Source organism: Terrapene carolina, unplaced genomic scaffold (assembly GCF_002925995.2).
Source record: "Terrapene carolina triunguis isolate 2854851 unplaced genomic scaffold, T_m_triunguis-2.0 Scaffold95, whole genome shotgun sequence".
NCBI classification, from domain to species: domain Eukaryota; kingdom Metazoa; phylum Chordata; order Testudines; family Emydidae; genus Terrapene; species Terrapene triunguis.
Window position 1 is genome coordinate 42639917 of NW_020664446.1, and position 14412 is coordinate 42654328.

General features: G+C 43.9%; 2 protein-coding genes across 2 annotated transcripts in view; one reads left to right on the forward strand and one right to left on the reverse strand.

Annotated features, from left to right (window-relative positions):
• The window catches only part of CDH23 (cadherin related 23), a 495748-nt gene that overhangs the window by 338361 nt on the left and 142975 nt on the right, over positions 1–14412 (forward strand). The window contains exons 23-25 of the mRNA XM_029911383.1: positions 2498–2650; positions 5149–5262; positions 6780–6928. Of these exons, the coding sequence (XP_029767243.1) occupies positions 2498–2650; positions 5149–5262; positions 6780–6928 (416 nt within the window). The remainder of the gene's footprint in view (positions 1–2497; positions 2651–5148; positions 5263–6779; positions 6929–14412) is intronic.
• Positions 12293–14412, reverse strand: part of CUNH10orf105 (chromosome unknown C10orf105 homolog) — an 8678-nt gene continuing 6558 nt past the window's right edge. The window contains exon 2 of the mRNA XM_024206611.3: positions 12293–13430. Coding sequence (XP_024062379.2) covers positions 13006–13425 — 420 coding nt within the window. The 5' untranslated portion in view covers positions 13426–13430 and the 3' untranslated portion in view covers positions 12293–13005. The remainder of the gene's footprint in view (positions 13431–14412) is intronic.

The following is a 14412-nucleotide window of genomic DNA, read 5'->3' on the forward strand; positions in this document are numbered from 1 at the left end:
TCTATCATATCCCCCCTTAGTCCTCTCTTCTCTAAAATGAACAGTCCCAATCTTTTTAATCTCTTCTCACATGGAAGTTGTTCCTACTCCTAGTCATTTTCATTGCCCATCTTTGTACCTTCGTCAGTTCTAATATATCTTTTTGAGATAGGGTGACCAGAACTGCATGCAGTATTTAAGGTGTGGATGTACCATGGATTTATATAGTGGCATTATGATGTTTATTATCTATCCCTTTCCTACTCGTTCCTAACATTCTTTTAGCTTTTTTGACTGCCGCACATTGAGTGGATGTTTGCAGGGAGCATCCACAATGACAGCAAGATCTCTTCCTTGCTTGATAACAGCTAATTTAGATCCCATTATTTTGTATGTATAGTTGGGATTATGTTTTCCAATGTGCATTATTTTCCACTTATCACCCTTGAATTTCATCTTCCGTTTTGTCACCCAGTGATCCAGTTTTGTGAGATCCCTTTGTAACTCTTCACAGTCTGTTTTGGACTTAACAATCTTGAGTTATTTTGTATCATCTGCAAATTTTGCCACCTCACTGTTCCACCCCTTTTTTCTGATCATTTATGAATATGTTGAACAGCAGTGATCCCAGTACAGATCCTTGGGAACCCTGCTATTTACTTCTTTCCATTGTGAAAATTGCCCATTTATTCATATCCTTTGTTTCCTATCTTTTAACCAGTTACTGATCCATGAGAAGACCTTCCCTCTTATCCCATGACTGCTTGGTTTCCTTAGAAGCATTTGGTGCAAGACCCTGTTAAAGGCTTTCTAAAAGTCCAAGTACACTATATCCACTGGATAACTCTTGTCCACATGCTTGTGGTCTCCTTCAAAGAATTCTAATAGATTGGTGAGGCATGATTTCCCTTTACAAAAGCTGTGTTGACTCTTCCCCAGCATATTCTGTTTGTCTGTGTGTCTGATAATTCTGTTCTTTACTATAGTTTCAACCAATTTGCTTGGTACTAAAGTTAGGCTTAGCAGGCTGAAATTGCCAGGATCGCCTGTGGAGCCTTTTTTAAAAATAAGTGTTACATTAGCTACCCTCCGCTCATCTGGTACAGAGGCTGATTTAAGTGATAGGTTACATACAGCACTTAGTAGTTCTTCAATTTCATATCTGAGTTCCTTGAAAACTCTTGGGTGAATACCATCTGGTCCTGGTGACTTATTACTGTTTAATTCATCAGATTATTCCAAAACCACCTCTGTTGACACCTCAATATGGAACAGTTCCTCAGATTTGTCACCTAAAAAGAATGGCTCACCTGTGGGAATCTCCCCTATATCCTCTGCAGTGAAGACCGATGCAAAGAATTAGTTTAGCTTCTCTTCAACTACCTTGTCTTCTCTGAGTGCTTGCTTAGCACCTCGAGCATCCAGTGGCCCCACTGACTGTTCAGCAGCCTTCCTGCTGCTGATGTACTTAAAAAAAAAAATTGCTGTTAGTTGTTGTTGTCCTTAGATAGTTGCTCTTCAAATTCTTTCTTGGCCTGCCTTATTGTACTTTTACTCTTGACTTGCCAGAGTTTATGCTCCTTTCTATTTTCCTTACTAGTATTTCACTTCCAATTTTTAAACGATGCCCTTTTACCTCTAACTGCCTGTTTCACTCTGCTGTTTAGCCATGGTGGCATTGGGTTTTTTTTGTTTTGTTGTTGTTGTTGTTTTGGTCCTCTGACAGTTTGGTGTATTTTTGCTTGTTTGTTTTAATCTGGTGCATATGTTTAGATTGAACCTCTATTATGGTGTTTTTAAATAGTCCGCATGTAGTTTGCAGACATTTCACCCTTGTGACTCTTCCTTCTAATTTTCATTTAACTAGCCTCCTCATTTTTGTGTGGCTCCCCTTTTCAAAGTTAAATGCTATGGTGGTGGGTTTCTTTGGCATTTTTCTACCTACAAGGATGTTAAATTTAATTACATTGTGGTCGCTAGAGCCTATGTTAAATATAATTAAGAAATGAGAAAAGAAATAACCCCAGAGTTCCTTCAGTCCAGTGTGTGGAAGGATCTTTGTCTGCACCTATAGCCCCAGCATCCTCTCTGCCATGCACCAGGAGGTGGCTTGGCCATCTACCTCTAGGCTCCAGATTCTCTTCTCTCCTCCCCTGGGAAGCAATGGGAACTGTCTCTGTATGTCTGTCCCTCAGAATGTCTCCTGTCCTGTGCTGATTGAGAATCTACTTGTACTGTAAACTCTTGTATGCCTTTCAGGGCAGGAATGGTATTTTCATTCTGTGTTTGTAAAGCACCTAACACAATGGGGCTCTGATCCTGAGTGGCGCCTCTAGGCAACCCCTCAGTACAAATAATAAATAACAATAAAGGAATTGTAAAAATGGAAAGTTCAGAACAGTCACCAGTGAAGGGATCTGTTTGAGAGCTTGGTACTTGGCAGTGGCCTTTTAAGAACAGCAGACTAGACTGGGTGCATAGGCAAGGGGCATACTTGACCCTCTGCTGTCTGTTACAGTTCTGGATGTGAATGACGAGAACCCCACCTTCTTCCCAGCTGTCCACAACATCTCCCTACCTGAGAACATACACCGGGACTTCAAAGTGGTCCGTCTGAACTGCACTGACGCTGATGTGGGTCTGAATGCTGAGCTCAGTTACTTCATCACTGGTACCAAAGATTCCTACGCCTTCTTATCTCTGATATATCTTGGCTGTACCGTTAATCTCTGTGTAGTGGAGAACATCAGTCCATCCTTAGACCTGTTCCAGAGTCATGATGCAAAGCACTGTGGGTAAAACATATGCAAATCAGACAGCCAAAGGGGCTTTTCATCCTGCTGTTGCTTTGCAAGGCTGATTTGCTTATATTTTCCTATGATGCTTTGCAAATGACTGAAAAACTGTTTGAGACTGAGAATTATCTATGCTTCTTCAACCTGAAAGCGTAATCAGCTGTGTGTGTCTGCGCAACATGAGCATGAGGGCTTGAAGCAGGAATTGTTGGTCTCCTTTGCAAGGTCAGGGGAAGCATTGCCAAGGGAGCTGTATTCAGGCAGGCATGGAAGATGACATGAAAATGTGCCGCCTCCTATCTCGTAGGGCACCGTTGATATAGCTGTTAGATTCAGGTCCCTTTCCACTCCCATTTTTCTGGAATACTCCTGTCATAACTCCAACTATTCCTAGCACTGAGTAGACCAAACTCTCTGGAGGGGAGGTATGAGCTGTGGCTGGCCACAACTTCCAGTGACACCCAGGGATGGGAAAATAGATATTTGAGACTCCCCCTTATTAAGATGGCTCCACCCCCATGGAGTAGTGGGAATGCTGACAATGGCATGGGGACAGAGGAGCTAGAGGGAGTGTGAATGTGCTGATGTGTTCTGTATGGGAGAGGTGGAGAAGGATGTTTTGGTTTGCAGAAGTGGCACTTGTCTATTCGATGGCAGTGTTGTTGTGGCGTTTGTAGGTGTTATTGGAGATGGTGCTCTCTGAAGAGTTTGCTGTCGTTCTGATATACAAGACAGAAAGTTTGTTGTTCACGCTTCCGAAAAGCTTTGGAATGATGTTCCACACATAAGCGCTGCTTTCTCCAGAGGTTCCAAACGTTGTGCATTATCGCCCTCTTCTGTACAGAAGTGATGATGATGCCCCAAATTTGTTTAGCTTTATATTAGCTTTAGCTATTAAGTAGTCCCATCCTTTAGCCGGGAAAGAAGTGCTATACCTGCATTACTTCTCTGCATTCTTCTTATACATTCTGATTCTCACTCATATGGTTTTGATTGAAATCAGAACCAGAACTCTTTTCAGTTCTCCCTCTGCCACATCTTCCCTCTCAACATCATAAAAGCAAAAGGATTGGCTTAGTGCAGCTGTGAGATATGCAACTAAGTCATAAGGCACAATTCATTTAAAGTGCATTTATGGTTGGAAGCATGTCTGTAAAAATAGCACCTTATACAAAATACCATATTCCCCCCTCCCAGGTCGAATCTGCTCCCATTACTGAAACAAACATGCTTTTATTTCTGTTAATACTGCAGAGCCAACAGAGTGATGGGAGAGCAAACTGGATTCTAATCTGCCTTGTGCGTCATCACCAAAATAGTCAGTTGAGTTCTAGTTGCAGAATCTCTAATACTGAAAGTGAAGAAAAAGGCCAAAAATAAACCCCACAACTTGGTTTTCACATCCCAAGCTGAGTTTTCTGCACCTGCAGTTAAAAAAAAAAAACACTTCCAGTACTTTGACTTGCAAAGTGAGCACATGTGACTTGGACATGAAGAGGGAAACACAGAGAAACCAGTAACATCACATTATGATCACTCTTCTTACTATACCTGCACTGTGTTTTGTCCCACAACCCTTATGGTCCAGCAAGAAAAAAATACATATATGTTTCCCCATGGACACTATGAAAACTGTATGAAATGGCCCACTTTTTTCTTCAGAGGCAGAAAGTCTCCATTTGGACTTTTTTAACTTAGCACAGCATTCCTCATAACCTGTGTTGGGCTGTAACCTGTCTAATAAAGGCCCTCGGCCAGTAGTTGGAGGGATGGGGAAAAGGGAGCCGTTTACTTTAGCAGTTAGTGGCCCGTTCATTCTTTACCATATAAAACACTCCCATCTTCTTCCAAAGAGTGCAAATACAGAGTTGTTCTGGTATATCCGACTGAGTCGCAGATCAGGTCATGCTGTGTTGGTTTGCACTGATTAATCCATAGCATTGTGACATTTGGTTTGTTACTTGGGTAGCAATGTGTTGCGCTGAGTAGTGTGAGGGATTGAGTTAATTGCATTACATTGGGCAGCTGTGAGGGTTGTGAGAAACGTGCTATGTTTCATACAGTTGACATAATTTGGTTGCGTTACCTTATCCAGTATCCTGGAGACTGCTTTCTTCATGTGATCTGGCAGAATAGGTACAAGACAATGTTGTGCAATAATGATTTTAAAAACATGTCTTCCCAACAGCTTTCAAGAGCCAAACAGCGTAATAATTATGTTGTCATCCATTAGTTGGAGCCATAACTAGAAAGCACTCGCTGGTTTTACTGTGGTGTTTTCCCAATAATATACCGGTTAGGTTTCCAGTCACTTTTTAATTTGTGTCTGTTTTCTCGCTCTGTCTTTGAAACATTTTCATTTGCTTTTCTGCAGGTGGAAATCAGGATGGTAAGTTCAGTGTTGGCTTCAGAGATGGTGTGGTCAGAACAGTAGTGAATCTCGACAGAGAAACTATGGCATCATATACCCTAGTCCTGGAGGCCATAGGTAAGGATTTCCCTTAGTTTTTGTTTTTGTTATTCAAACAGTCAATTTAGGTTATATACAAGTCTTCTTTGGGGTGCATTGGAGAGAGAGAGAACTGTCTGCCAGCACCATGTAAATCAATGTTAGTAGATGTGTTTTAATAATAATGATTCATATCCCACTTCTGTTAATATATCTCAGCCTCAGTGTGGAGGGACCTGCCTTTACTGAGTGGTAGGGGGATTCCTTATTTGTGTTCATTCAGTCCAGGGCTTTCCCTGCACTGCTCTACTGTGATCTGGGGGAAAAAGCCCTCCCTCGGGTAAGGAAACAGTTCAATCTCTTGTTACTGTATATCCTGCTGTAATGAAAATATTCACTATGGAGTTATGGTGCAACAATATCAGTCTGAAAGTGCCATGCCAAAACCTGCCAGTTGACACTGTGGAGCCAGCTGGCATGATCAAAGGGACTCAGTGCCAACTATTTTCTGACCATGATCACCAAGGGCTTACAGTTCTGTGTTAGTTTATAGGAGCCTTGGCATTCTTTGGAAAGGGAGATCAGTGGCAAGGTAGGGATTTTCTATAGACCACAAAATTGTTGGAATGCATGTGAAAACCAGATGATATAGGGGGCGGAACAATATTAGGAGACCAGCAGTTCCCAGTGTTTGCAGCTGTGGATAATATTATCTCCCTCTTATGGATTTTAGCCCCCTTCTAGCTTCAGAAGCAGAGGAAACTCCTCTGTCTCCTCCCATCTCCAAAGAACCCCATGTAGGGTTACGTTGGCACTTGGTAATACAAGTCAGCTGGATATTTAGTGACCATTTCTGAAAGAACAAAGGATAAGCACTGATCCTCAGGCAGTTATCAGAGTGTCTGTCTTTCCACATTGCCAGGTCCCCTGGCCCCCAGTTTGCTGTATTTAAAACTGATAAGTGTTAAGGTATGTTTTTAAAAACATGTTAAATTCTTATTTCCCATTGCTCATGGTAACCCCTTGGAGTCTTGAAACCAAACTGCATTTTCATGCCATCGTTTTGTTTCCTGCATTGTCATGCATATTGATTTATGCTGCTGCATCAGAGCTGGGCATCTGATGCTGTTTTCCTATTTTTCTTTTGGTTAATTAAAAAAGAACATTTGCCTTAAAAAGGAAAAATAATTGCATGGATTTTGAAATTGCATAGATGGTGAAGAAGAAAAGAGAGTTTGGGGGCAGAGAGAGAGAAAATGTGGGCCTCTTACTTTTCAGTTTCTTTAATGGGTGATTAATTGGCCACTCCATGTAGAATATAGGTGTGTGTGCATTTTTTATGATGCCATAGTCTGTTTCCCTGTGGAAGGTGTGGCAGAATTGGAGCTCCCTCATTTGTGGCCTGCCTCTTGGCGTAAGAAGAGGAAAGGCCTTTTCATCTTGTAGAAATGTAATCCTCAACGACTAGTCAACACCTGACAAGAGAATTATGTGTTTCCTGTCTGTGAGAAGGAGAGAGGTGAGATGGACCCCCTTGTGTTTTCTGTTCTTCACAGACAATGGCCCCACAGGGAACAGGCGGACTGGGACAGCCACCGTGCACATCACTGTACTAGATGTCAATGACAATCGGCCTATCTTCCTTCAGAGCAGTTACGAGGCCAGTGTACCTGAAAACATCCCAGACTCCAGCAGCATAGTGCAGGCATGTATCCCTCCTGTTCCCCAGGCTCCAAAGGTAAAGTGTTACTGTGTGAAAGGGAATCTCACCTCCCTTCCCTCTTGCCACGTTCTGACTGTTAGCTGGAAAGACACAGATGTATAGAACTTAACAGATCTTTCCACCTCTGGCCATGATCCATCTCCCTGCTAGTCTAGGATTATTCCTTACTGTACACTCAGTAGCCAGTCCTTCCTCTCCTTTGATGGACTAAAAACACCAGAGAAAGGCTGGGAGAGAGGAAGCTGGGCAAGTGAAGTCATTCGTTTTTTGGATGCTGAGCAGAGACATGGAATGGGAGGGAACCCTGGAAGAGAAAAAACAGGAAACTGCTTTGCCCCACTTCTTGAGAAAAAAACTCTGCTTGTGAAAGCCTCTTCCTTTGGCTTTTCTTTTCTTTCCCGCCCAGCTGGTATATGTGGCGAAGGACACAGCAGCAGCAGAGCTGCACTCTGCTTGGATAAAGTAACATTTTCCATGGTGAGGAGGGAAAGGAGACAGGCCTCAATAGCAGGCAGCTAGTGCCCCAGAACAGAGCTGCTTTCATTGCAACACTGGCTGAGGCTGCAGTGTCTTTTCTCTCCTCCCAGTGAGCTAAGAGGCTGAGACGATATAGAAGTCTTCAAAGAGAGAGAGAGAGGAGCTTGGAGTCTCATTTTTATTTTTGTTTCCCCTTTGGAACTAGCCATCAGTAGAGCTGAATGGCTGAATGACCCGGGGAATGAATGCATGTATTCACTCAGCCTCTGAGGGTTTCCAACCTCACTTCAAATCCAAATGTTTTCTGGAGTGGGCACTAACGAGTCTTTGCAGTATGCTCTGTGAGGCCTTCTTATGCCTGGAATGCATTTCTTAGTGCTGGAAAAGAGGCAGTGAGGTGACAGGGCTCTGTCCGTCACGTGGAGGGAGAAGGAGATGGCAAAGTGATTCGCTGGGGAAAAAATAGTGGAGCCTTTCACCTGTTGGTCACTAGTTGAATCCCACCCAGGTTGATAGTAACTGAAAGTCACTATCATCTGATGGCCCTTATCAAAGGTGCCATCTGTGAAAGGAGTTCCATCTGAGTAGTTTCTAGTGGACCTATGACCCTACAGAAAAAAAAATCACAGGTGGTGCTCTTGGTTGTCTGAATTTTAGCTTTTTATGTGCCTGGTTCTGGGTTATACTGACTGGCTTTGCTGCGCCTTAGCTATCCTGCAGTGTTATTTCTGATGTGGGTAGTTTTTAAATTATGCCAGTGTGCTCAGAGCATAACAGTAGGTTCCCTTTTTATTCTGTGCATATACATCTAAATACATAGGCAGAGAATCCAAGGATGGAACAGGCCTGGAGACTAAGGGTATGTCTACACTACAGGATTAATCCGAATTTAGATAATTCGAATTTGGGAAACAGGTTGTATAAATTCGATTGTGCGCAGCCACACTAAGCACATTAATTCGGTTTTTAACCACATTAATTCGGTGGTGTGCGGCCACACTACCCCATTAATTTAACCACAGTAATTCGGTGGTGTGCGGCCACACTAACCCTAATTCGAATTAACAAAATCGATTTAGGCGCTACTCCGTTCGTCGAGGTGGAGTACAGAAATCGATTTTAAGTGCCCTTTAATTCGAATTAACTGGCTCTGTAGTGTGGACGGGTGAAGGGTTAATTCGGATTAACGCAGCTAAATCCGAATTAAAGTCGTAGTGTAGACCAGGCCTAAGTTGCTCTTTTACCCTAGAGCTGATCCCTCTAGATCAGGACCAAGTCACGTTGCCAGGGCACCGTGGGAAGAAGTACTGGGCTCTGTTGCTGCCCATGTTGTGCCTGTTCTCTGAACTCATATGGGAGGGACCCTGCTCTCCAGGTTGTTAATTCAGCTCCACATCCAGAAGCAAACTTTTAAAAGATATAATCAGTAAAAAATGGATGACTCCAGCCTTTACCCCCCACGGATGAAAGGGAAGAGATTGCAAAGCATGTCTGATTGCCTTGAGGGAATAATGACGACATTCTTAGTTATGGGGCTGGTGACCAGTCTGTACTTGGACACCTGTAACTCCCAGGTTCTTATGGGTAAGGGTGGAAATGTCCCTCTCTCAAGTGTGTGTTCACATACGCCTGCAGACTCCTCTTCGACCTCCCACTTCCAGGCAAAGACCAAGAATTATAATGCTGCACTCAAGCCCCATGAAGCTCTCTCGTAATGCATTTTCTTTCCACCTGTCCTGATCTTAGGGTTGGCTAGGCGACAAACCAGCCCCGGTGAAGTTAGAGCAGCCTCCAACTTCCAGGGACTGGGGACTGTGCTGCTGGCCCAGGATTGCTGAAGTACATTGTTCTCCATCTCTGCCCCTGCTGCACTGGCCACACCCTCTGTACCAGGAAGTGAGGAGCAGGTGGTATAAAGCTCACTGTGCAAGTTTTGCAGGGCTGAGCATTCACCCACGCAAGGGGAATCCTCAGTTTCCCACATAGGCCAGACTACAGGCTTCTTTTGTGCCACTCTGGAAACACAAAGGAACCTTGGTGGGTGCCAAGGACTTTCCCCCCATCTTTGTAACCAGCCCTCTCCCTTCTGGAGGAGCAGCCACAGCATTAACTTTCTGCTTTGGGGTATTGTAGTGATGCTGTTCAGACCCCCTACGGGAAGTCAAGTAGTCTGCACAATCCCATAACTTAACCCTATTTTCATTCATTTGCTGGATTTGCTCTGGGTGAGCATAGACTGATCATGCTTTACCTTCAAAATGTGTTTTATTTTGTTTTTCCTAATCAAACTTGCCAGGCCCCTGTCTCATCACGTGGATTAGCCCCTTTTGATGAGTTTGAAACAAAAATATGTTTGCAAATCAAAAGATGTTTTTAAACAGAAGGAACATACATGCTTGACAATTGCCCTGTGTTTATGCAGAAACTGTTCTGATTGCCTGTCTTTTGATAATAACATATTGTGGAGCAATACAATAATAACTAGGAAACAAAACGGAACCTGGTAGTCATGGCTTTCCTACAGAAGACAATACAATGTTTTCTAGAATACTCCCTGAAATGAAATGCACATGAAAGTCTGGAAAGAAAAGAAGGTGGTAACCCCAGAGAATTTGCCTGTAAAACAGGCTTTAATGACCTTCCAGGAAAGCTTGTTTTCCCTGAAACAAAACTAAAGGGAAATGAAATACATTAAACTGGCTTTAAATGATGTCAGAGTGATGATATAAACAAATCCAGGAAACAAATAATTTTGTGGGTTTCGTTTAAAATAAATGTTTACAGCTGAGTAAGTTAAAGAAGATGCATTCTCCTTTCCCTTAATGTTTCCCTGTGTTTTAAATTGTGTGTCATGAACCCTTAGGGCTAAATGGGAACCTAACAGTTCTCATTGTTCTCAAGATGCTAGCTGGAAAGAGTGCTGCTCCATTGCTAGGCACTGGGCACTTTTGAAAAAATGGCCACTTTATTTAAGTAGCTAAATGGGAGCGGTCGGGTGTGGAGCTTTTTGGAAAACCTGGCCCTAAGATACTATCATGCTATTTTTTATACTGCTTTTTTAAGAGAACCTCTTTGTAAAAGGGAAGGCAGATTACCGTGCCAGTCATATGTCCTTCACAGCAGAAATGAGGGGCTCATCCTTGCACAGCCAACTTGCCAGTTGAAACCCTCCAAAGGCCCTTTTAATGCATTCACAAGCATGTTTACCTGATCCTGCTGCTTATTTATTGAAGTGGTTTTTCAGTAGAGATTTGTGGAATCCATGATTACATAGAACCGTATAACAACCTACGGATTATATCACTGGGATGAGTACATAGACATTACATGGTGAACAGAGAGTGAGTGCAGTCGAGCTTATTTAGCACACACCTGCTTAGGAATAGGCCAGCTGAGAGAAGACATTTTCCATGCACAAACTCCAAAACATTACAGAATTATAATGAGGCCCCAGTTCCAGAATAAACCAGCTAAAAGAATAAGCTTACAAGGGCACGAAAATGTAAAATAAAATAAAAAACGTAAAGGAATACATCTGCTTAAAAGGAATACACTTCTGTAATAGCTTTACTCTGGGTCACTCATCTTAGACGTGGTGTTTGTTAGCCAGTGAGATTGTTGCTCTCTTGCCCAAGTCATTTGTTACAGATGTTACATGACTTACCCAACGTTCTTCAAAAGAAACAAAGCAGCACCTTCTGAGCTATCTGTGAAGTCTTCCCGTGTGTGTCATTTGGACCTACCCCTTTCAGGCCAGGACACAGGAACCCTGAATATTTTAGTTACAATATTCAAGACACATATTAAAACTGAAGTAACACAATTTCACATCCTCTTCCACCCATCCTCAAGTTCCATTTCTCACTGCGTCCCAGAAAGGGGCATTGTTAGTGGTTAAAAGACAAAGATCCCACGGACCCCAGTGTTAGAAATTCTCAAGGCCTCCAGCAGGAATGCTTAGAATAGCATTTATTTCACTTTCCTTACTAGTATTATAGGCTAGTGCTTAAAGCAGATGGTGCAAATAAGTGAGCCCTCAAGAAAATGTTTTAATTTGGTGTATTGGGGGGGGGAAATGAGCTCCCTATTCTCTGTGACCTAGAGAGGGATCGAGTGTCCCCACTAGTTTTTTCCCTTCTTTGTCTTCTCCCTCACAAAGCCCAGGGGCCCTCCACCGCAAAAGGAGATCAAACAGCACCCTTTGGAGCCCAGCTTGTATGTCCTTGTTTTAAAATAGCACACGTGTTGCAAGTGAAGATTGAAGGACATTATTGTTTCCTAGAAAACATCCAGACTGACATAACATCAGCATGTTATGTTGTTACCCAAGGTGGCAGTGATGTATCACAGCATTGCGGGGTGGCGGTGGTGGAGGTGAGGGGATGTGACACTATGGCTCATCATCAGGCCATGACCTGTTTGTCCCAGAGAACAAACTTTAAAATGGTGGCAGCCCAAGTGCCACTCCTGAATCAGCCATTGCTGAATGTTTGAAAGGAGATCTGGTCTGAACGCAACACCTGCAAGACACTTCCTCCCATCACCTCCTTGCAAATTCAATACAGTGCCTTGCACTGGGTCTGCTTCCTTCCACCTATGCTGGCTCAGGGTATATACAGTGAACTGAACATGGCCACTTAGCCACGGCCCCACACCTACAGGAACCATGTGCTTCTTCATACGTAAAACAGCTGCGTTTGGGGTCTTTATCTGACTTTGGCAAAACCTATGAGAGCTTCTATTCTCCATGAATTAAGAGCTGTAATGGCTAAGGCCTGGTCTACACTAGGAAATTAGGTCGGTATAACTATGTTGCTCAGGGGTGTGAACAATCCATACCCCTGAGTGACACAGTTAAACCAATGTACCCCCGACCCTAGACAGCACTGGGTCAATGGGAGAATTCTCCAGTCGACCTACCTACTGCCACTCTGGGAGGCATAGTACCTACGCTAATGGGAGAGCCCCTCCCGTTGTTGTAGGTAATGTCTTCACTGAATCCCTATAGGAATGCAACTGCAGAGGTGCAGCTGTGCCACTGTTGTGGTTTATGTGTAGACATACCCTAATGCTTCTGTTTGTGAAGAGAAGGCAAATATTTTAATATCCGCGTGGGCACCCTTTGGTCTTTATAGTAAAAGAGATGGAGGAAAAACTTCAAACTACCAAAACTTGGAGAAATAGACACCTTAGCCCCAGGGAGACACTTTCCAAGGAGCTTTAGAATTAGTGATGCCTTCTGTCAAATGCTTTCCCTAGCAGATGTTGCTGGTCTTATGTCACTCACTGCTGGTTAGTTCCAGATTGTAGGGCCCCAAGAAATAGTGCCACATTGGTGTAATCTGGTTCCCTCAGCCGGTCTTTACAAACGTCATGCTCCCACATTATGGGCTGTGGAACTCCTTTAGAGATTTCCGTAGGTACGGGAATCGCTGCCACTCTGCTCTCCCAAGGTCTCTGTCCTGACACCGTGCTCAGCAAAGTGGTATTGGATGATTTGAGATCTCATTGACAGCAGTGAATGGGGTGTTTGTGCAATGAGGTGAGTTGGTTTTTGCAGCAGAATGGTGGAGAAACAGTTGTCACATTTTAGTGGACTCCATGAAGTCCCAGTCCTGGGTGGCTGGTGGCATCCTTGAGCAGGTCCGATGGCACTGGGAGACAGGCTGGGTCCGCCTGAAGCTGTTTATGGAACGCCTTAGGGAGCCCAGTCGCTTCCAGAACCTTAGCTCTGGTTCACTGGCATCCTCTGGGTGGTAGGGCATGCACTCGTGTGGCCCATAGCGGGCCTGGTCGAGTGCTGCTGGTTTGCAGAGAGTGATGAAGATGAGACAGGTAGCCAGGAGGAGAAAGATGCAGATGAGTGCGATGATAATAGGCAAAGGGTCTGGCTTCTCCCCTGGGGGCATGGGACTTAGTGGGACCAACTTGGTGGTAGTTACAAGGAATCCAAGGATACTAGGTGTTGGAGAGGTCTCATTCCCAAAATCCTCTGTGTTCATCTTTCCTGCAATGCAGAAGATTATCAGAAATAAGATGATTTAAACTATTACCATCTAGAAGCTGTTCCGTAGCTGAGGTAAAATTGACTGATGGCCTCAGTCCATAGAGGTGCACACATCACCAAAACCACCCTCATGACTGGTGCCAGTTAGCACTCATGTGGGTAACATCAGCAAGGAGGACAACGACTACTTGGGATGAGAGATAGAATGACCTTCTTATCCTTAGAGGATGGTTCCTCCAGAACTGGGCTGAGGCACATCAGTGGGCCAGTGTGTGAGATTCATGTCTTATACGTGTTCCTTGGTTAAAGAGAAGACTTCAGTTTGCTAGGCTGCCAACCCAGCACCTTTCACCGGTACTAAAATGCACCTAAAAACATGATGCAGGAAGCTTCCACTGGCCCCAGTAAAAGCGAGGGTAGGGGAAGTTTCCATGAGGCCCATCATCACATGGGCAAAGAGCACCTCTTTGCATTCCACTCGTAACTCTGACACCTTCTAACAAGCAGCTGGCTTTTTATTTTTAAGAAATTGAATTACCCTGGCTGATAGTCCAGAGTTTGGACTCTCTAGAAATGAAGTACGGGGCTGGAAGCCTGTGAGAATGAGGTTATGGAACTGTTTGTTCCAATACACCAGCAGGGACAGTGCAACAAAAGGTACCCTATTGTGGGATTTAGATCTATTAAATACAGTTTCTGTGCACTGAACTAAAATACAAGATATAAAACAACAGAGCCCCCTGACAGGAATATCTGTTAAAGGGACTATATAGCCACATACTGGTATGTGGAGCAAAATGCACCCCTCCCCCATTGCCCCGGGTAATTAGCATGTCACATCTCTAGTGCTGCTATTCCAATAGAGCTCCATTATGTATAGCTCAGCAGCGAAGAGTAAGGAAGGCAGGGCCAGTGCAAGGAAGTTTCCCGCCCTAGGCAAAACTTCCACCTTGCGCCCCCCCCCCCCCCCCCCCCCCCCCCC